At 36.6% G+C, this 23,684-nt stretch overlaps 1 protein-coding gene across 1 annotated transcript in view; it reads right to left on the reverse strand.

The window, feature by feature from the left end:
* Window positions 1-844: 844 nt before the first annotated feature.
* Window positions 845-23,684, reverse strand: part of LOC142499604 (sodium channel protein type 2 subunit alpha-like) — a 73,016-nt gene continuing 50,176 nt past the window's right edge. Inside the window, 11 exon segments of the mRNA XM_075609186.1 lie at window positions 845-3,479; window positions 3,481-4,567; window positions 8,420-8,690; window positions 9,202-9,306; window positions 10,503-10,640; window positions 11,636-11,689; window positions 13,858-14,139; window positions 15,899-16,021; window positions 16,527-16,700; window positions 18,351-18,505; window positions 20,961-21,075. Coding sequence (XP_075465301.1) covers window positions 3,407-3,479; window positions 3,481-4,567; window positions 8,420-8,690; window positions 9,202-9,306; window positions 10,503-10,640; window positions 11,636-11,689; window positions 13,858-14,139; window positions 15,899-16,021; window positions 16,527-16,700; window positions 18,351-18,505; window positions 20,961-21,075 — 2,577 coding nt within the window. The 3' untranslated portion in view covers window positions 845-3,406.

Consider the following 23,684-nt stretch of genomic DNA (forward strand, 5'->3'; position numbering starts at 1 on the left):
AAAGGTTTGTTTTTAAGGTAACAATGTGATTGATTAAAAATTGGGAGCATTTGTAAAATACATATTTAACAGTAATTGTTTTACTTAATGGCAATTCCAACCTTTATTTCTAACCAAATTAATTATTATAACTAATGAAAAATATATACATCATTTCTTCCAATTGCTCATGGCATGGTTATAATTACACACTATATTCCCTGGTAAGAATGTATGTATACTGTTCACATAATATACTTTATTATTCTACAAGTGTCCTTTCTAATTCTATCTTTCTTTTCTTACAATTTTCACTTTCAACCTTTCTCCTTCTACTGGGTAGATGTTCTTTGATTCTTCATAACGCTACTTGCATGAAGAAACATCAAGGTCACAGGCATGGTTTAACTGGCATGTACAGTATGTGCAAGTTGCAGCTGCTCCATCTGGAGGCTGTTTGTGGTATAGCTTGGGATCATCTGTTCTCTTAAAAAAGATCCTTGTTTTATATACTGTATAAATAAATAAATATTTTTTTCCGTGGCTCGGATTTAACCTGTAACAATAATATTTAGATGCATTAAAGATGATGCACACTTTGTTTCTGAGAGAATGCAAGAGAGTACTTTTGATAAATACATTTATTTATTTTTGTGATAGTTCCTGTTAGGTATATTATTAATAGCACATATGTATTTTATTTAATTATGGTTTGCTACTGAATTTATTTGTGCATAGTCTTTATTTGGCATAAGAGAAATTACAGCTCTCAGAAATATCTTTATTTTTCATGAGACAACAACGAATATATCAATTTTACAGTACATAGCATCAACTGCTAATTCTGTGTGGTTCCTTCCTAACTAGCCAGAAATTACTAGCCCATATCAATGGATTATCTACTAGTGTTTGGGGGGTTCTGTAACACGCCAGTGGGTCAGGAGTTAATATTTTCAGGAATTAACATTACAGTATGTGTTGGATCTCTCTAATTAAAATAACCAGTTAGGTGCAAACTTACTCATCACTGATCAATTTTGTAGCATGCATTTTTTTTTCCAAAATATGCAACATTTACAGAAATATAAAGTGCAGCCTCTACAAGTCTCATGTCATCTTCTCTAGTACTGTCAAACATTTTTTTTTATATTAAACTGTCCTTACTATAAAATACCTTCATGTAAAACGGTTACTGTACATGCAGTGAGTTTTACAAACAACTCTTCAGTGTAAAAATGTGCACAATAGTCTAAAGTCAACCAACATCTATCTCCTGGTCATTGTGAGATGTTATGGACTTAGATGAAGCTAAAAATACACAAACAGATATGCCGACAAACTCAATATAATGTAATGTTTATTTTTTTTATTAATATGGGACATGCAATGTTCTGCATTCAGGTGACCAATACATTCAACCAATTTGTTCGGTGACACTATTTTTCGGACATACAGTACATCCTCAAAGTAATGTTCTTTTTTCACTTTGCACGTGGTCTCCTTGAGCAAAGCCACTTATGGTTGTTAACAGACATTCATTTTAAACAGCTGTTAATGAATAATTATGGATAGCCTATTACTGCACCTGTTAGGGTGCCTAGAACATTGTCTCTGAGTGCAAGAAAAGTATTTTGAAATACCTTTTGTTTTGATGTAGAAGGATAGACAGACTACATTGTTTATGAAAACAAAACCGGTCCAACTCAATGGCACTTTCAATGTGTTTTGTTCCTTTTATTTAAATGTATTTGGTGCATATTTTGCCTTGGACTTGCACTACTTTTGCAGTGATACATGGACCCCAAGGATTTTCTGTCTGATCAACTTTACCGGAAATAAATATTTGCATTGTAAAGAGATAAATAATCATTAATTTCATGTGATCGATGAAATCAGTCTGTGTTACCAGCTGTAGACTAATTCAGTTGTTCTTTTTTACAAACACAATACATTTTATCTCAAATTGTTTAATAAAGCTAGTGTTTGAAAATGACAGGTTTTTTTTAAACATTTTTATTACCTAACTAAATCACAAGTGTCACTTCTTGGAAAAAACTGACTAAATGTTTAATTATTCCACAATTTATTTACGCATTGATAATCCAAGAATACAAATCTAGGATCAATGTGGCGACTTTTGTTATTTATTCATCAATTTGGTATTTTGTGAAAATATGACCCATTAATGGCGAACAACACAGAACTCAGCAGCAGCAATAAACATGTTGACTTATGTACAAAAGTCTGAGAAAAGGAGATATTTTCATACAATATTTATATTGTGTTACAAAGTTAAGATAAGCTTTAATATATTCACTTACATCTGGCTGTAAATAGACAGGACAGTTAAATATTATGAATGTAAAGTAGATTACCTGCAAGATATGACCTGATGTGAAACTTTTTTTTTTCAACAGACATATAGTATGGCTTTCTATATTAAATATCCCTGGACATTGTATACAATAGTGTAAAGGCAAATATAAACATCTGTAATGTCTTCAACAACGTTGAGATAAATAACAATTTGAGTTCATGTACTGTACTAGAATACATCCACCATAAATTAGCTATTAGGATTATAGGACATATTTATTTCATTAAAAGATATTACTATTGAGAGATGAAAACTGCTAAACGATATTACCAGATAAAGCAATACAATGTTTTCAAAAGTATTACTGCTTTTGGTCATGTATATGACGAACATTTACGCATTTATGTGTGTTTTTTTTTTTACAGAAGAGCACTTTACAAAGACGCATATTTATTGAAGTTGAAACTTCAGAGGCACCATACAATTTATTGGACATGTTAGTTTGCAATATAACATATACCCTAAAGCTTTAAAAAAAGAAATAAAAAATGATCTATTCTGTGAAGAATTACAAATGCAGACATCTGCTACTTGATCTCTTATTAGGATCTTTTAAAGTTGCCTTCCATAATAAACAATGGATGGATTAATTCAATTTTCCTTGTAGAATGCATGCATTTTTCTTCACATACTGTAAGAACCTAATAGACATAGTAGAGTCAATACGTATGTTTATAAAGGATGACCACCTTTGTAAATGCTAAATGTACTGTACCAGGAAATTAAGTGCAATAGTGGTTACTGAGATAGTTGAGCAATGTATAACCTCTATGTCTAAATGTTCCCACACTGACTGAGTAGAAACGGTCGCCCCTACAACAGTGTCATCTGGGAGTAAAAGTGTACCCCGCAACAAGCTCATTAAAGTGTTACAACGGTATAAAAGGTAACTCTCATATGGTTATATAGGCACTAAACATACATCATACATTGAATAAAGTCAGTTTGGCATAGATCTCCGTGCAGAGACCTGCTGACATAAAAAAAAAGTCACCTTTACAGGTTGTAAACTGTTCATTACATGAATATTGTAATGTAATATGTTATTTCCTATGTCCTTTTGTATCTTTTCTGTTTTCTTTTTTCCACTTTGTCTTTTTCATATTTCTCTTTGTTTATTTTCTATACTATCATAGTAAGGTGGTGAAGTGGCTGAGGCGGACACGTCGGACATTTCTGTGGTGGTGTTTTCATTATACTTATTTAAAACAATTCCTTCATTTTTAGCTTTGAAGTCAGCACATTTATTTTTATCTCTCCTTGATTTTTTCAAGTGGTAACGGCGGTAGCAACGTTGGATAACAACAGCAGACAGCTCCTCCTGCTTACGTCGTAAAGTTGTTGTGATTGGTTGATAGGGGACTTTCGAAGGGTTAGATGCCATGAAACGTTGCTCCATTGATAGACGAAGAGAATCCATCTCTCCCCCGTCACCCAAAACACGCTTAGTAAAAGCAAATAAGATATCAAGGCAGTGAATTCTGTCACCGCTAACCATGGGGAGATCCATCCCAATAAGCTGAGTATTATTTGGTTTTGCTATACGAAGAGGTGGATCCAATGCGTTTGCAAAATCTGACAATTTATTGTACTCTATGAACTGTGTTGCATCTGCATCAAAGTTTTCCCAAACTTCATAGAACATTTCAAAGTCATCCTCTCCCAATGGTTCTGCACTTTCTTCAGTAGCAACGCTAAAATTTTCCAAAATAACTGCAATATACATGTTTACCACAATGAGAAATGAAATAATTATATAACTAACAAAAAAGAAAATCCCAACTGAAGGATTACCACAATTACCTATTAGAGAGCTTCCTGGGTTGACTATTTCTGGGTCACAGTCAGGCTTGCCACTGTTAAGAATTGGTGCTAACAAACCGTCCCACCCGGCAGATGTTGTGATCTGAAACAAGCAGATCATGCTGTTGCCAAATGTTTCAAAGTTGAACATATCATCAATTCCGGCTTCTTTCTTAACATAGGCAAACTTGGACATTCCAAAAATGGCATAAATGAACATCACTAAGAAAAGCAGGAGACCAATATTGAATAAAGCCGGAAGTGACATCATCAATGCAAAAAGCAGGGTACGAATTCCCTTGGCTCCTTTAATAAGACGCAGGATTCTCCCAATCCTGGCAAGTCTTATAACTCTGAATAATGTTGGGGAAACAAAATAATTTTCAATTATATCCGCCAGAAACATACCTGCAAGAACAAAAAAAAATGTTTTTCCAACCTACATTTTTGGTTATGTTTAGCAACATTTTACATACTGCATGCATAAAACTTGACATTATATATATATATATATATATATATATATATATATATATATATATATATATATATATATATATATATATATACAGGTATATATATATATCATAAACACAAAATCAGTAGCGATAACCTAATGTGTTAATCAATAGTGAATTGGGATAGAAGAGTATGGGGTAGAGTGATGAATGGTAAATGGTAAATAAGAGTTAATACAGTGTTAATACAGGTGTAAAAGTGTTAATAGTAAATATGAATAATGTAAAGTGTAGAAAGTGATTATGAATTAATCAAACCAGTCCCAATGAAAACGGTGTGATGAAATGTCCAGTTCCAGAAGGCAGTCCGTTATGGAGTAGGCTGTAGCTTCTTAAGTGATCTAGCACCAGCTCCATAGCACAATACTGTATATAAAAATGTTATTAGAACATAGAGTAGTCACCAAGACTTGCACTCACAAAGTGGGTTAAAAAACTTTCAGTTGAGACAAGCTGTAAGCTGACATCACCAGCTGGAGGGCGAATCTAGTGGTAGTCCACAAACAATAAATGCCAGTAGTGCTCGTGATTCAAGAAATACTCATCTGGGGCAGTAAAGTCCTTAGAAAGGCTCCTGATTCTCCCCGGTACCAACAATATCAATCTTGCCTGACCGGCGTCTCAGATGTATCGTGGTTGGTATACAATCATGACTTTACTGTACCAGATGAGTATTTCATCAAGTACGAGCACTACTGGCATTTACTGTATTGTTTGTGGACTACCACTAGATTCGCCCTCCAGCTGGTGACGTCAGCTTACAGCTTGTCTCAACTGAAAGTTTTTTAACCCACTATGTGAGTCTTGGTGACTAGTCTATGTTCTAATACAATTTTTATATACAGTATTGTCCTATGGTGCTGGCGCTTTTCTTCTTTGTTTTGTAGGTATCCATGTGATATATATATATCTTCGTGATCACCAGTGCATAAGTCATGCAGACTAATTGTCATTTTACCTTTCTCTAAACACCTAAGATATCCACCCCCCTAAGACCATGGTACTGTCTAACGCTGATTGTGATTGTTCGTCCTCATAAAAATATGCAGTTGTCTCAGTACTGCATTAGGAGATTGAGAAAGGATGGTGTGTTGTCTGAAACATCGCTGTTAATTTTTGTTCTTGTTTTGATGTATTAATTAAATATTTCAATTTTTTTCTAACTTCGAGAGTGCTTAGGGCTATTTTTTCCTTAACGTGGAGTATCCTTTGATTTTATGATTTTGTTTGTCTTAAAGGTACAGCGTGCCTATTTGTTAATGATGTGGAAAATAAGAGAATTGAGACAAACTACAACACCAGACTGTGCATCACAGGCCCCAGGAAAGCACAGTGTGCTGAGCCACACCCGTGGCTGTTCCACCCCACCCCCACAGGGGCCCGGTTGTGCCTACATACATGTAGTCACCCACCCAGTCAGTCACCCACCCACCCAGTCAATTAGTCAGTAACCCACCCAGTCAGTAACCCACCCAGTCAGTCACCCACCCAGTAAGTCACACACACAGTCAGTCACCCACCATGACTAGTCAAACCAAGACTAGTCAAGGACTTGTCAAGACTAGTTACCCACCCAGACTAGTTACCCACCCAGATTAGTCACACACACACACACACACACACACACACACACACACACACACACACACACACACACACACACACACACACACACACACACACACACACACACACACGTAACAAGGAGTAAATGTAGTAAAGTATAAATGTAATAAAATAAATAAACTGTTATGTCAAAATACGAATGTTGTAATTAGTTATTAGGAATTTATTCCATTTTTTTTAAAAAGTGGGGGTGAGGCTAGGGATAGGGATAATTTGTCATCAAGCCCTGTGTGTGTGTGTGTATATATATATATATATATATATATATATAAACACAAAAGAAAAACAGGCGCACTCCTAGTGTATTAAAGTATATAAAAGTTTTATGGAACTAAAGCATATAAAAAACGCACTCACAAACAGAGCATTAAATCAAGCATATATGAGATATACTCATTCGCCATAGACTGCATGGGTCCACGCCAACCGTTCCTCTAGTGCCTCCTCTGTTGTACCGGATAACTTAGTAGAATTATAGATGTTCCTGGAACTGGATGATGTCATCACTCAGCGTCCCGTATACAAATGTCCTCCGGTATCGGCACTTACAGCTGCCACTATTCAACAGGAAATCCTGCATACACCGCAGCCAGGAGGAACTCGGCAACCCGAAACACACAGTCCTCAATAGCTGCAGAGGTAAATCTCTCTGCTCGTGAGTGGTGAAAACAGCTGATCGCTACTTTAGGAAACGCCCTACGCGTTACGTCACTAAAGCCTTTGTCAGGGGGTAATTCTATTGGTCAGAAGGATACCTTTATATCTAGATAGACAATATACTTAACCAATAGGATTAGTGGGCGGATACCTTAGGTTACACACAATTTAACCATATTTCGATGCCGGGCAGCAATGTTAGTTGATCTATATGGCAGTAATACCTAGTATGGAATTGATATACTATATATAGGGATAAGGTTGATGTTATATTATGAACAGTATGAACACTATAAACATCAAAGGGGTATTACAAAACACCCGTATACAAAAGACAAACTTAATGAAGTATATATGGTGCTACTCATTTCATAAAAATAAAAATAACACTAATAATATACATACATAAAATCACCTTATAATAAAAACATAATATTAATAAAGACACCATATTTAAATACTCATTGAATCTTAATTGAGACATCAATAGACATAATAGCTAACCTAATGAAGAAAAAATATATAAAATTCCATTATTAATAAAATCATGAATCAGAGGAGCAGAAGAAGAAGATCTTCTTCATTAGGTTAGCTAATCCAGGAACATCTATACATTATACTGAGTTATCCGGTACAACAGAGGAGGCACTAGAGGAACGGTTGGCGTGGACCCATGCAGTCTATGGCGAATGAGTATATCTCATATATGCTTGATTTAATGCTCTGTTTGTGAGTGCGTTTTTTATATGCTTTAGTTCCATAAAACTTTTATATACTTTAATACACTAGGAGTGCGCCTGTTATTCTTTTGTGTTTTCAGATATCCTTGGGATTTGCTGATCCATATACTCGGGCTGCAAATCTCCAGTGATGTTGTGTATTCTTGGACTCTAATTTGTGGACTGGTTTTTATATTTATATTCTTTATAACAATTTTATAGTTTAGTCTATTATTATTTACAGCTGTTATATTAACATATCGCCTTCAGGTATCTATTGGTCACATCGTTTGATTGCTATATCTTGTCTAAACACAGCTATTGTTAATTTAGAGCAGTTTACTAAGGCGCTACTCCAATTTGTTTGTTTTCTGTGTATATATATATATATATACATATATATATATATATATATATATATATATATATATATATATATAAATATAAATATATATATATATAATCAAAAAATAAATAGATAATACCGTTCTGTGGCTAACGAAATGCTTTTATTTGTGCGAGCTTTCGAGATACACTGATCTCTTCTTCCGGCGATGTTATAATGAATGAAGCAAGCAAAGGGTATACTTAAGCTATTGAAGCTACACACACGCACGCACGCACGCACGCACGCACGCACTCTGTAACTTCCCGGAATCCATGGCAAAAAAAAAGCTTTTTACCATGGGAAGCTGTAGAGGGGGTAAATATGAAAAATATAATGGCACACGTGTCCTTACCTACAATCGAGAGAATGACTACAACTAAATCGAATACATTCCAGCCAATGGTAAAGTAATAATAGCGCAGGGAAATCAGTTTGAGAACAAATTCTCCCGTGAAAAGGACAATAAAGACCAAGTTTATCCAATACAAGTTTGTCTTCATCTCTTCACTCTGTTCATCTGTTTCAATCATCATGGTCATCATATTAAGGCAAATAAGGATCATGATCGTGATGTCAAATGCTTGCTTGGTTACAATATCAAATATGAAACCTTGGAAAACATTCTGTTGAGGTACAAGAAAGATATATTTTTGATTAGTACACTGTATGTTGAGGCCGTAATTGTACCTGCTAACACGTTAGAAGATGGATAACACAATTTCCCTCGTGGCTTTTGCCACATTGTTAGCTTGAATGGATATATTGATCCGCTCCGAAATATTGCTTTATGGATTTCCCATCCAAACATTTTAGAGCGTACAATAACAGTCACTGCATGTGTATGTGCAACATATCAACCATTTCACAAAATCTTCAGTTATATGTACCACAATATCATAAAAACCAACTAAAAATTGTGAGGAATTTATCTTAAATGACCAATTTATTTAAAAAAAATAATGTATGTATGCATTATGAAATGTTTTGAGGGTATTTACTGAGTTGTAGTATTCATAAAATGCATAAATCTGTCCTCATTATCCATTGTCTGATTGGGGCAGAGTAACGTAACATAATATTTAGTCTTCTTACAGTATTGCAGCATACAAGAAATCGATTGATTAATAATCTCACCACAGGCCTGGGGATAGGTTTTTGTGGCTTTTTGGACCCCAGCTTTTTCATTGCATTATAATACTTCTTCTGTTCATCTGTCATAAAGATATCCTGACCTCCTAGGTAAAATATGATATCAATAGTGGTTACAATATGTTGGCTGTAAATTTGCTTATGTTATTGAAATAGGTATCCAAATTAAATAAGAATATTTATGCATCTATGTATGTGTTAAACATTTGCTTCAAGTTTATAGGAAATTACAAGTCAATGAAAAATCTTGTATCATATGAAGCGGGACAATTATAAAAGACTGAGCCCCTTATTCTATAAGGTGTGATAGCGCAGATGACGTGCTATTGCATGAAAAGTCCCATTGCCTTTAATGTCACGTCATCTGCACTTTTCACACCTTCCAGAATAAGGGCCTGCATCTTTTACATTATGAATGTCAATGCACTAGCAAGCAACAGTGTAACTACTGCAAATAATGCACATACATTCATGCTCAATAAACTAAATTAGAGAATGTATCAGTTGTAAATAATGTTTACAAGGCATCTTTATCATCAAAAAAGCTTCCTATATACTGTAGGCCGTGTAGGAGGTAAAGACAAAACCCAATGATGAAGGCACGAAAAGTTATTAACTACAGGAGTTTTCAGATGCAACCCGACTTCATCCGCTCCCCCCCCCCTGTCCCCCTGTCCCCCTGTCCATTTTCCCCTTTGTATGGTGCGTCAGTTTGTTCAATGTGTTAAAACAGAGATAAGGAAGGTGAGAATTGGGGATGGGGGACTGAACATCCACAGCAGCACAGAGGGGGAAGATGTTGTGGATGTACAGCCCCCCATCCCCAATTCTCACCTTCCTTATCTCTTTTTTAACACCCTTTCAGTGCCTTCCCCACCCCATCTCATATACATCTCTCTGTTCTACATTCTTCCTTTTTTTTCCCCTCCAATCCCTGTTTAAGTCATAGATTCCTTTGTATATCAGTATCGCTGACCTGAGGAAGAGAGGAAAACTCTCGAAAGCTTGTCCTATGACATACATTGTTAGTCCAAATAAAAAAGGTATCACCTAATACTGAAGAACTCATTTATTCTGAACTATTGCAACTGGACTAATACGGCTATTTCCGTTATATATATATAGTATATTCATATATAACTTACAGAATTGCAATCTGGAGAAGAAAATAAAACAAATGTGATCCTTATTCAAAATGTGATAAGGGGGCAGAATGTAGCATAATATAATCATTTAACTGTTACACCACAAATCCCACACATTATTGATGCACATATAATACTTATCTTCTTTTTTTGCTGGTTGAAGTTATCAATAATGACCCCAATAAAGAGATTCAAAGTGAAGAATGACCCAAATATAATAAAGATTACAAAATATAAATACATATAAAGGTTGTCCTCATATTTGGGTTGGTCATGTATCTACGGAAAGTAGAGCACAAATGGTTAGCAACATTCGTTTACAAACATTGAAACATATCTAAAACATCAGTGTTAATAAACAAAATACTTGTTCATTTTCAGTGATTACAACCAAAATTGTTAATTTCATTAAGTGAGTACACAACGCGTAAAATTGAAGTAGCCAGGGTAATGTTGATTACATACATGAGTTTAGAATAATAAACAATGAAACAAAATGAATACATTTAATCTAATTCAAATGAGCATTGTTGTGTTAGAACTGATTCCTAATTATTATGGAGCGTGCACATTCAGAGACTGAACTGACTTTCATTACTGCAACTATAGATTCTGGGCAGAGCCACTAGGTACACATTGTGTATATACTGTATGGGTCTACTTATTACGACGAGCCAAAACAATAATAGAGGATGACAATTAGGGGGAAGTAATGCAGGATTTTTGGCTAAAGGAGCCAGCAGTGATGAGAATGCCTGAGAAAAGAAACAAAGAGTTGGGACATGGTGTTACAGAATTAAGGGTTCCTTAAAGAAATTAGCGGGTAAATAAAGGGAAAGTACACAATGACAGGCGTGGGACAGGAAGAGTTGTGGCATGGACTAATTCCATCAGGTCGTATAGGTGATACAGTACTTTTTAGTGGGTAATAATTGATCTGACCATAAATTAGGGACTACATTTTAAGCCAATAGATAACCAGCTCCTATTTAGTTATTAGATGCCTTATGCTTTCTGTAAGGAGTGTAAAGGGAGTTTAACCATTTTTGTAAATAGCCCAAAATATGAACTGTAACCAACTTTAATCTGAGATCAATCCCATTACACAATTATATTGTGCATGTCTTTTATTAATTATGTGTGTTTGAAAACAAATTATTATTTGATTTACGGTTGAAGTGTTGGATTAAATGTATCGGGAAAAAATTGATTTAACCTTAATAAAAGACAACATGAGAACTATTGTGTAAATATATTTAAACTGAGATACTCACACTTCTTGAATCAACAGCCGCATTCATAATTTCCATCCATCCTTTAAAGGTGGCCTTTTGAGAAAGAGTACATTCTTTCATTTATTTTCCACCAACAATTCTTACATTAAATCATTCACATACGTTTTTGTTTTTTTGAAGATTATTGTACAAAAATGTAATGATCTGACTTTAAAAAAAACCTAGAATCAGTTGAATGCAAATGAACATTTCTGAGTAGTTAAATAAGGCTTTGTTTGCTGAAATGTGTAAAAGTAATATTTCTCAATCCACTTTGAAAAAAAGTAGTAAGGTTTAAAATGTTTAAAATAAGCACAATTTCTGACTACATCTTCCTATTCACTATCCGCTGTCCAACTAGTAATTGAACAATATTGGTTGGTCAATTGCTCAAAACAGTTGGCAGTATTATGAATGAAATGCAGATGTAAAATACCCTCCTGAAATGTATATGGGCTGCGCATGACACATTACCAGTTTTCAAAGTAGAATACCAAAAACGAACTACAAATGAAAGAAAGTTCAGTTGTTTTTTTTCTCAACTGGCTTTCATTAGCTAATTATAACTGTTAAGGGATTTATTACAAATATACCACGTGTATTACATAAATACATATATTTATACATTCTGAGTATGTGACATTTTTACTTTATGCATTAATCTAATTTTTGGTCTCATATATATATATACATACATACATACATATATACATACATATATATATATATATATATATATATATATATATATATAATACTGAGTTAAGTTATGGTGAGTAAAAAAAAGTGACAAAAACCCTACACAGCAAAGCAAATATGCAAATGTAAATACAACTGTATGCTCATCTGCATGTCTTAGGCAGGTCTGCAACCCCGCCTTTCCCCATTATCACCCAGCACACAGCACTTCCACTGCAGCAAAGCTTAAGCCTATAGGGAACCATGTTAAAAATGGTTTTTGAAGCAAAAAGTGGCACTGTGTGCTCATTTGCATGTCATTTCCCAGAATCCCTTGCTGCAGTGGAAGTGCTGTGCGCTGGGTGATAATGGGGAAAGACGGGGTTGCAGACCTGCCTAAGACATGCAGATGAGCATACAGTTGTATTTACATTTATATATATATATATATATGTATATATATAAATAAAAGAAAAAAGAGAGAGCGCATGCCCCATAGCATAATACAGTACATTTATTGGGAAAGGGGAGGGGGGGTAGAAAATCCACTCACAAGGGTAGGTTAAAATCAAGCAGTGTGTGAAATATATCACCGCCAACTTTGGTCACTCAGCCTCCAGACCCTGCAGTCCAACTCTCACTTGAAGCTGCTGGTAGATGTTCTCTGGTGCGTGAGTAGAAAGGCTCCTTAAAATCAATGATGCAGTCTTTGAGTTTTAGGAAAATCTCCAATCTCTGCTGGCCGCAATGTGTATCAGCGCTCGATACGGCCCGTCATGCGCTTGCGTGATGACGCAGTTCCGTTCCCTGACGCGTTTCATCACGTGCTGTGACTTTCTCAAAGGGTTGCTGGTGATTCCTGCCCAGCACGTGACGAAACGTGTCAGGGAACGGAACTGCGTCATCACGCAAGCTCATGACGGGCCGTATCGAGCGCTGATACACATTGCGGCCAGCAGAGATTGGAGATTTTCCTAAAACTCAAAGACTGCATCATTGATTTTAAGGAGCCTTTCTACTCACGCACCAGAGAACATCTACCAGCAGCTTCAAGTGAGAGTTGGACTGGCACCTACGACGGCACCTACGACATTACGTCATCACGTAGTGTGCTCCTTTACGGCCGGGGAGCACATGCAGTGAATTCAAGGCCAAACTCTGATACCAAAACAATATGGAGGATTTCAAGTGTACCAGAGGGACAGCGCTGTTCGAGTGACTATATCCAGCGAATTTTGGACTCCCTGCTGCAGTTTGGACATGCCTGGTGGTGATTATATATCACAAATTGCTTTATATTGATTTTAACCTTGTGAGTGTTTTTAATCCCTCCATCCACCCTTCCCCAACATTAAATGTTAGTGTCACACTATGGGGCGTGCGCTCTCTGTTTTGTTTTTATATATATATATATATATATATATATATATATATATATATATATATATATATATATATATGTACATTGTTTGAACATTTTAAATGTATTTCTGTTGCACTATATATAGAAGTATATACACAGAATATTTAAGTTAGCTACTTACCACTTGAAGCAAAGCAAGATACCCAGCTCCAACGTTATCAAAGTTCACTTTTACATTTTTCCATCGGGCACTTTGATTCATATTAATTAACATATAACATTCAGATTCATTGTTAACTTTAGTTTCATGGAACATTGTTCCAGTTGTAGTATTAACACAGTGGTAGTATTTGCCAGCAAATAAATTTACTCCCATTATGCTGAAAATTAGCCAGAATATAAGGCAAACCAGAAGCACGTTCATGATAGATGGAATTGCTCCCATAATGGCATTCACAACCACCTATGGCACACATCAAAGAAAACAATTACTACAAATGCACAAAAATATATCATTTAGCTTTTGCTTATAAACAATGAATTAGTACTGTATATGTTGTTATTTAAAGCACTGGTGGACAATGTTACAAACATGTGGATAAAACTAGAGTACATAAGGAAGATTTGCTTAAGGCCTCGGCCATGTTAACTGCTTGCTTGCTGAAGCGTGCTGACGCGCGCTCCCGCTCAGCACTGAGCCCCTACAGCCGCAAGCTCGCGGAAGCGTAGGTCTTAGCAGATTTTAAAATTCCCCCACTTGCCGGCGCGACAGGCCGGTCACGTGAGCGGTTCGCCCAATGAGGGCGAACCAGCTCCGTGACGCCACTGGCCCGCCCCCAGCCCGCCCCCTGATGGCGCGCAGAGCAAGCAACCACAAGGCCAGGGAAAGCACCCGCTTTACCTGAGCCTCAGCGCGCCTCAGCACGCCAGCGGGGAGCCTGGCCGAGGCCTAAGGGTGCAGTCCTCTTAAGACCACCACCAAGGTAAAAGTGTGTGTGTGTGTGCACACAGTGGGGGAGAGTAATTGTGAAGGGGAGGAAGAAATTGTGTAGGTTGGGAGAAATTGTGCAGCTTGGGGAGAAATTGCGTTGGTATTGTGCAAACGGGGATAACTTGTATGGGATTGTGCGGAGGCGGAGTGTGTGTGTGTGATGGGGGGAGTGTGTGTGTGATGGGGGGAGTGTGTGTGTGTGTGTCTGTGATAGGGTTAAGTTTGAGAAGGGGGGTTGAGTGTGAGGCAAGTTGTGGAAGGTACACTATTAGAAGTTTTCCATAGTAGGGTAAATAAGTCTCTGTAATGTATAGTATACCTCTACCCTTCAGTCAAAGGTATAAATAGCTTCTTATGGAAAGATATCTACTATATGGCTACATATATAAATACAAATGATATGAAATACTTTTTCAGTTAGATGATAAAGGTATTTCTATTTAATTTTTAAGCAAAAGCTATTTCAGTATTTAATATCATGTCGTGTGATATAACCTACCTCACAATTACATACATATAAAGAGACTAGATACAAAGTGGGACAACAATTTTTATAAAATGACAAATACATGCAAATCTGCATGCAAATAAAAAATCATGTTTCTCAAGGTTCAAACACAAGAGGTAAATAGAAAGTGTCTTTAAACAGAAATGGAAGAAAAATAGTTTCAATATAAGGAAAAATAATAATTACCAACATTTTAAACCACAATGCTGTTACAAAGAATATAAAACACATGAATGAAAAATAATGCGTTTGTTACCTGCAGTGTTTATTCTTTATATGAATGCATCTACAATAACCACACTTGTTTATTACACTTGTTTATTAAATATTAGAAAGTGTTTAAGTTAAAAAAAAAAAAAAAAAAGTATATTTAGCATATTCAATTTGTCTAAGTTCATGCTCTTTATAGGCGAACATTTTCTGTGAGTTAAATTAGGCCAAATGCATCCATTTAAATGCCACCTACAGTATGTGCTAGATCAATATGTGGGAAAATTGCTTTTACTCAGGCAGTTATTGCACTTAACAGTAAAATAAGTCAGCTATGTATTTTTTATGTTCACTTAGGGGACCCAAAGAAAAATATTGCATGGAGCATTATTGGTTTAAACTGCTGATGTGTTAAGATTATGGCAACAATAATGACTCAAACATGCAACTCACAGCAAAAATACATCATAGACATGCATTTTTTTTTGTTTACATTCTTTCATGTCATCTTACCCTCATCCCTTCAAACCGTGAGAGGGCTCTCAGAGGCCTCAATGCTCTTAGTGTCCTAAGGGATTTAATGGCCCCTAATTCTGAGTATCCCAAAGCATTAGCTATTAAGCTAATCAAAGAGATCTACACAAAACAGAAGAACAATAGATTCTCATTGGTATTATGCATTAATTGCAACATTTTGTGAGCCTGAAATGCCAAGGACCTGAAGTGAATATGCCATAAGGTATTTTACAGCTTATCAGTGCTTATAGCCATTTACATTTCTATGGGCACATGTATAACGTGCCTGTACGTGTTATCACCACAGTTCTGGCGTTAACTGCTATTGACTTGAGTGGGAGTTAGCACCAGAATGGTTGCAATAACACGTACGCAGACACCTATGTTTTTTTGGTTGTTTGCTCTACAAAGCAAATATTGGTGCCTTCAAATTATATAAATTTTATCAAATCTGTTTTTTTAATGATTTTTGGGATATTGATCTTTATTCGGCTCCAGATGTTGTATCTACTTTGTTCATTTAGGATTTCAGCTTTTCTGAAGCCTTGCATTGAGGTGGGAGTTGATTGACAAACTATGCTATTTTATACTTGCAGGAAAAGTATATATTTAGACATATACATACATCTACAATCAGGAAGTCCAGCCAGCACCACGCGTTGGTGAAATACTTTGCAAATCCATATGCCACCCATTTCAGAAGCATTTCTAGAATAAAGACGTAAGTGAAGACCTTGTCTGCATATTCCAGCACTGTTTTTATATTTTTACGCTGTTCAATATAGATGTCTTCAAAAGCCTGTAAATAAAATCCATTTTGAGCTGTCTTTTACTAAATGTCTCTGTGGCTAGCATGGTGTCATGAGAATTAAACAGTGTGTTGTGAGTTTAAAAAGAAAAGCAGAGGTAATTAATTCATGTACTTTTTCAGTTTACAGATGCAGCCACCAGTATTAGATCACTTGCCTTGGAAAATCTGGGGCAATCTCACTGTAAATGCTTTAACATTTCTGTGAGATTCCCAATGGCTCATCGAATTAACACAGCGGGGGGTCCCTGCAGTCCCATTCAAATTGAATGGGACTACAGGGACCCCTTCTGTGTTAATCTGATGGGCCATTAGGAATCTCACAGAAATGTTGAGGCATGTTGAGGCATTTACTAAGATGCCTTAGTTTTTACCCAGGCAAGTGATCGGATACTGGTGGCTACATCTGTATACAGTATGAAACAAGTTTATGTACTGTATTCTGCCACATAGCTAAAAACTGATTGAATAAGTGGTATTACTGCTGTAATGTACATATCACACAGCCATATGGTGGTATAGATGCTATGTTAAATGAAATCGTAGCCATGCTATAGGTCGGAGGTGCTCAACTCCAGTCCTCAAGGGGCAGCAACAAGCCAGGTGTTAAGGATATCCTGGCTTCAGCACAGATTGAGCAACCCGTGTTGAAGCAGGGATATCTTTAAAACCTGACCTGTTGTGGCCCTTGAGGACTAGAGTTGAGCACCCATGCTATAGGTTATGGCTCCCAATGTAAAGAACAACAACAAGAGAGTCCTGCGCTTATTCCACTGAGATACAGAGGGGTCCACAGTCTGCATTAAGATCATTTTCTTCTTGCCCCTTTTCTCTTAACCTCAGTTAGTAGCAGATAACAGACAGATGATACACAACCACTAGTATACAACATTGAACACTTGGACCAGTAAATTACAATGTTCTTTTAATTAGCAGTGTTCCAGCTGACAGGATGTCAACTTGGGTTAGGAATAAACAAAATAAGAATCCAGACAGGTATTTTCTGGTCAACACTAGAACAAGAAAAGGAAACTACAGTAGTTTGAGCACTCTACCTAATTACCTAATTAGCTGTAGCAGGGGTATCTGTTTAGTCTACTTACCAGGGATTTTGTGGTGGCTGAAAATCTAAGATGGATTTACCTTCAGCCTATAAACAAGGGAGCAGCTGTTTCAATCAAAAAAGGGCGGGTAGTGTTTGGTCCTTTCTTCCATGTAGTAACAAAGGAGGGAAAGGGAGTAGGTGGTATGATACCTTTTATTGGAGCAACAAGTAGTTGTTGGTTCAATAAAAGGTATCATACAATAGACTTCCTTTCCCTCCTTTGTTGCTGCTTTAATCAGGCATCAAAAACATGTCTGAGTTAGAGCATTTGAGAGTTATGTGTGGGAAGATGTGTGAACAGTGTCTTTGTCGAAGAAAACAATGAGCTTAGAAAAGCCCACTAAAAAGAGGTGATTCAGGGGTCTCTGAGAAACCGCCGAATGACACCATGCTTATTTAGTATGCTTCTAATAGGACACATATATACAGACATTAATGCAATTTTATCAACGCCTAAAAGAAGCTGAAAATTCAATGTATCAGCAAAGAAATGCTATATTTTGCCAATACACTAGAATGCAAAACATGGTACTTACCAGGGCGCCACTGCTAAGGAGGATCATAAAGATAATAAATGTTTCAAACCAGTTGTGTTCAACTATTGTGTAGCAGGTTTTCCTAAGATTCCACCATTCTTTCCCTATTCCATCTTCAATGCTGACTTGGCAAAATGCAAACTTCTTCACACAGCCTATAAAATATGAGATGGAAATGAAGGAAAACTGAAAAATAAAGGGTTCTGGATCAATAATAAACTGCATTTAGCTATTTGGTGAAATTCCTGTAGGTACACGACTACAACTCTTCTAATGATATATGGAAATTGTGAAAATATCAATTGTGTCTGATCTCAAAGTAACTGTGAGATTGGCATAATAATAAATTTACGTAGGATAAAACGTTAAAGGTATTATTGTATATAAGATCAAATTAAAGCATGAAGTAGAGAAAAAAGGATGGGCAGCCGTGTTGGTCTTTTCTTCCATGTAATAAAGAGTGCGTAATATAAAACCTTTTATTTGCCCCACAGATCATTGCTAAGTTGCAAGCTTTTCAAACATCACAGGGTTCTTCATCAGGTATGACATCAACTATTTGCTCGTCCAATAAAAGGTATTGTCGCACCTACTCCTTTTCTATCCTCTGTGGCTTTACATACGAAGTAAAAAATATGTCATTACTTTACATTTCTCTCTCAAGGTAGTGTTTTCATTTGTAGCTCATACATTCACAGCTTTATAATCATGTTTTAAGATTCTTCTACATACTACATTACCAGATACTAACACTGTCAAGTATTATATAAAAAAAATTAACCCTTCAAAACTGGGCCACAGTTGCTTTAGCGTGATTATGTGAATCTGCCCCCGATTAAAAATGGCTTCTTTTTTTCTTTCTTGCTTGTCATTTTGTCAAAGGTAAAACAATGTTGCTCATTTTTCTGCAGATTTTCAGGCAGGGAGATTCCCTCCACCAAAAAAGTACAGTAGCTAGCAGATTAAAAGGAAACAAAAGATGCACAACAGCAGTGTCTGATATATGCCATTATACTGTATGCATAGTGTCAATCCTAATTTACTCCTGCTGTGGATACTCCCTAAACCGTAAATTGATGCACACGGTGAGAATTTATAGCAAAGTACACTGTACACCTGATATAGTGGTTGAAGATGACAACTGAGCTAAGATGACAACTGAGCTCTAAAATTGCTTAGATACACACTGTCCCTTATTTCTAGCACTTATCTGATGTAATCTCAGAACTGTGAATCATGTTTGCATTGAAATCAGTCATACATTAGTTCTGCTAACTGAGCCTATTAGACAATTGGTTTCCCAATAAAATTAATCCATACATGTTTCTTTATAACAAGCAACATTTAGTAAAACAAAATGTGGTTTGACAGTCCATAAAGATTTAATCAACTGAGGAAAAAAAAATAGCACATGCTCCAGCAAAGCCAATAGGACCACATCTAATTAAGAAATATAACGTGTGTTTGATATTTAACCTTGGAGGAGACAAGAAAATCAGGGTGTACCACATTGTAAAATGTCTTAATTACTTGATTTATTAGTGGTGTTGAGGCTTAACTTACTTTGACTCTGTTGATCTGACAGATAAAAATCATTCATTTAATTTGGGAAAACTTTGTAAAATTATCTTTAATTTACTAGAATTATTCTGACAGCTTGGAAATGTAGTGGTCGGGACATACCGTGGTAGCCAGCATGGTTGCTTTAAAAGAAGTGTACATAGATATTTTTTTTGATACAGTCTGAAGCTTTTCGGGACAGAGAATCCATCTGTCGATACTTACCTTATATATTTTGTGCCTTCCTCCTTGTAATTCTCAAGGATTCTAAGTCTAAATTAAGCTTTGTTAGTCTTAATCTCCACTATTGAACAGTTGGAATTGTACATAAATCTTTGTATACCTGCAGTCAAAACTGTTGATTATACCCAGACTTTATTCTATCATATATTGCAGTAACATACAATGCGACTATTAGAAGCTCTAGTATATTTTCTGTCTAATCTTTGAGTGGTTGATTTTTGTTTGTATTGAGGTTTAACCCCTTCATTGCCTTAGTGGCTAGCCGCTAAGGTAATGAACCTGTTTTAATATAAATTTTAATACTAGTGTAGATGAGCAGGGGGTCTCCGGAGCAGAATCGCATTGACTTGAGGTCCAGGGACACCCTGCTTCCCAAGATACAAGCCCTATTATGGGGTGCCGGTATCTCCTATGCATTTATTCCCACGGTCACATGATGCGAGACCTCCTGCTCCAGAGACCCCCTGCTCCAGAGACCCCCTGCTCATCTACACTAGTATTCAAATTTACATTAAAATATTTAGATCACTGGTGAGATAAGCGCAGGGAGATGCAGCTCTCTCTGCAGCTGAAAGATATCGCCGGGTAAGCCCTTTAGAGAGAGGCGATCATCACGTCGCCGGCTACTCACCCGTTTTGGGAATTTTGCTATCACAGGTAATCGAGTCTTTCTGAATACCGTGATAGCAGCGCTCAAAAAACAGGCGGCGTAAATGGCACAGCGATTGTTTTTGAAGGCTTATAGGATAGGCCACATAGTGTGCAAAACCAAGAAACAACTGTAGGAGTAGAATAACTTATACTTACTATCTGTAAAACATGGCTCAGGATCAAGCGCCTCTTCAAGCTCAAAGTTTCCTCTCACTCCAGGTGGTGTTATGTCAATTGTGCTACAGTCTGATGAACTGGAAAGCTTTTCCTTCTGCAAAAAAAATCCCATTGTGATTTAATAGGGAATCTACCTTCATAAGAAAAGAATTAGACAAGATAAGGATAAGATACAGATGTTAACTTGCAAATGTGCAAACACTGCACATTTAGTGAATGTTGTACCATCTTACTGGTCACTTTGTATTTCACTGGAATAAATTCAAATTGGTTATGGAAAATCAGGTTATGAGCCATTATTATTTCCCACCCACATTTCTAGGACCCAATTTCCACTCACTACTTCGTGTGTGTTTGTCGACATGTTATACCTGTTGGTTCTTATTATAGTATTTGTGCATGAATATTAATAATCCTGCATATTTACTATACAATACTGTAAGTTAATTAATATGAACCTTTAATAGCTGTGCTCAGAATAAACTGTCCTTCCCATCATGTCATTATTTTTAAATGAGAAAAATCAAATGTTCTACCGTAACTGGAGAACTTTGAAAAACACCAGCATTTTCAACGAGATATTTGTGACCATTTGTAGTGCCGAGAACTAAGATAACACATTTACTGCTTCAGTGCTTGTACATCTGTTGCAGTCGTTATTGCACCCAATGTGTTGCGTTAACACTGGCACATTATTTAACAGTAGTGATATTACAAACAATGGTCAAGGAGATAATCCATGTGTTATTTACCATGTTAGTTTGCATTAACGTGTTAACTCGCTTTAATGGGGGAACAATGTCTGCTACAGTACATCTGTATTATACTTTAGGAAAAGCAAAGGAAAAGACTGCTGAGTTCAAAATACTATTTATACAATATTTCAGTCGATTTGTGTTCCAATAAGGTGTATTGACAGGCATAACTATTTTAAAATGTTAAATAATTAACAAATAGTTAATTAGGAAATGTTGGCATGCTTAGGTATAACACGTATCCACATTTATTTTACCTACTGATAATGCAGACTGTTAGGTTATAGCAACGAATATAACAGATTTTACATAGGATTTAATGGCAGTGATAACGCAGAATATCACAGAATATCCAGGGGAAAACAGGCCAGTGGGGAAGGGAGGTATTTGCCATACTGGGTGTGTGCATGGGGAGGTTTTCAGATGGTAGCAGTAACTGCTTTCGGCCAAAGGTGGTGCTAATGAGCAGTCTTAATACTCAGTTGCTGCTCCTCCCCCAGGCTCTGTATACCCTCAGCCTGCACAAGTGGATCATTTTACTTCTTCCCTTTATCCTACCTACATCATGCAGGTCAGTATGTGTCTGGAGCATATATACTGTATACTTTATGGGTGTATATGGTGCATGCACTGTGTGTATATATACACACAAACACACACCTACACATCCACACACCCACACAGTGCATACACACCCATAAAGTATATATACCAAGCTGTGTGTGACCCCCCCTGTCGAATCTCTGTGTGAACTGCAGGAGTTGCCGAGGGGTTTGTGAGTGTGTGTCTGTGTGTGCCTCTGTGTGTATGTGACCCCCCCTGATGAATCTGTGTGAACTGTGTGTGTGTATGTGTCTCTGTGTTTTCGGACCCCCCCCCCCCTGTCGAATCTCTGTGTGAACTGCAGGAGGTGCAGAGGGGTGTCTGTGTGTCTGTGTGTGTGTGTGTCTCTGTGTGTGTGTGACCCCCCACTGTCGATTCTCTGTGTTAACTGCAGGAGGTGCAGAGGGAGCTGTGTGTGTCTGTATGTATGTGTGCCTGTCTGTCCTCCGCCACCCCGTCGAATCTGTGTGAACTGCAGAAGGTGCAGAAGGGTGTGTGCGTCTGTGTGTTTATGTGACCCCCCCTGTTGAATCTCTGTGTGAACTGCAGGAGGTGCAGAGGGAGCTGTGTGTCTGTGTGTGTGTCCCTCCATTATCTCCCTCCCCCTTCCCCCCAGTCTCTCCTTCCCACTTCCCGCTTCTCTCCTTTCCCCCATCCATCCATTTCTCACCCCATTCTGTGTCTCTCTCTCCCCATTCTGTGTTTCTCTCTCCCCATTCTGTCTCTGCCTCTCTCTAGTGTAGATAAATGTATGCTATTGTCTGCTAGTTAAAAAAAAATTCTACACATTTAATATAGTGGGGGTTTTCCCCCCAATTGTTTTTAATTAAATCATCAAGGGTGCATCTTAGAATCGATGGCGTCTTAGAATCAAGGATATAGGGTATATATATTATGGGTTAGAACTATATATACATGTTATATATGTGTTAACTGAATCTCTATTTGTTCTGTTATGAAAGAAATATGAAAATATAAAAATGTTATTTAAAAAGTTGTAAAAGCTCTCTATTTTTATTACATTCTCCCCTTTCTACAATTAAAACACTTCTCAACGAGCACTCATTATCACGTGTGCTATAGGAAACTGAGATATACTGGTATACACTTTTTCCAGTCAAAATATTGTTACAGTACTTTGTGTTTTGAAATATCATTGTTTGCTTCCTTCTATATTTATACTTTGATGTTAACATATATTCAAAGTGATATGACCAAATATGTATTTCCTGTGACAAAGTGACATGTAAATGCATATATATCAATAAAATCCTATGGTTGCAATAAAGTAGAATTTTCACCTGTAAAAAGAAAATATTGTTTTATTACATAGACTGTTATACAG

This window comes from Ascaphus truei, chromosome 7, assembly GCF_040206685.1.
Source record: "Ascaphus truei isolate aAscTru1 chromosome 7, aAscTru1.hap1, whole genome shotgun sequence".
Lineage (NCBI taxonomy): Eukaryota > Metazoa > Chordata > Amphibia > Anura > Ascaphidae > Ascaphus > Ascaphus truei.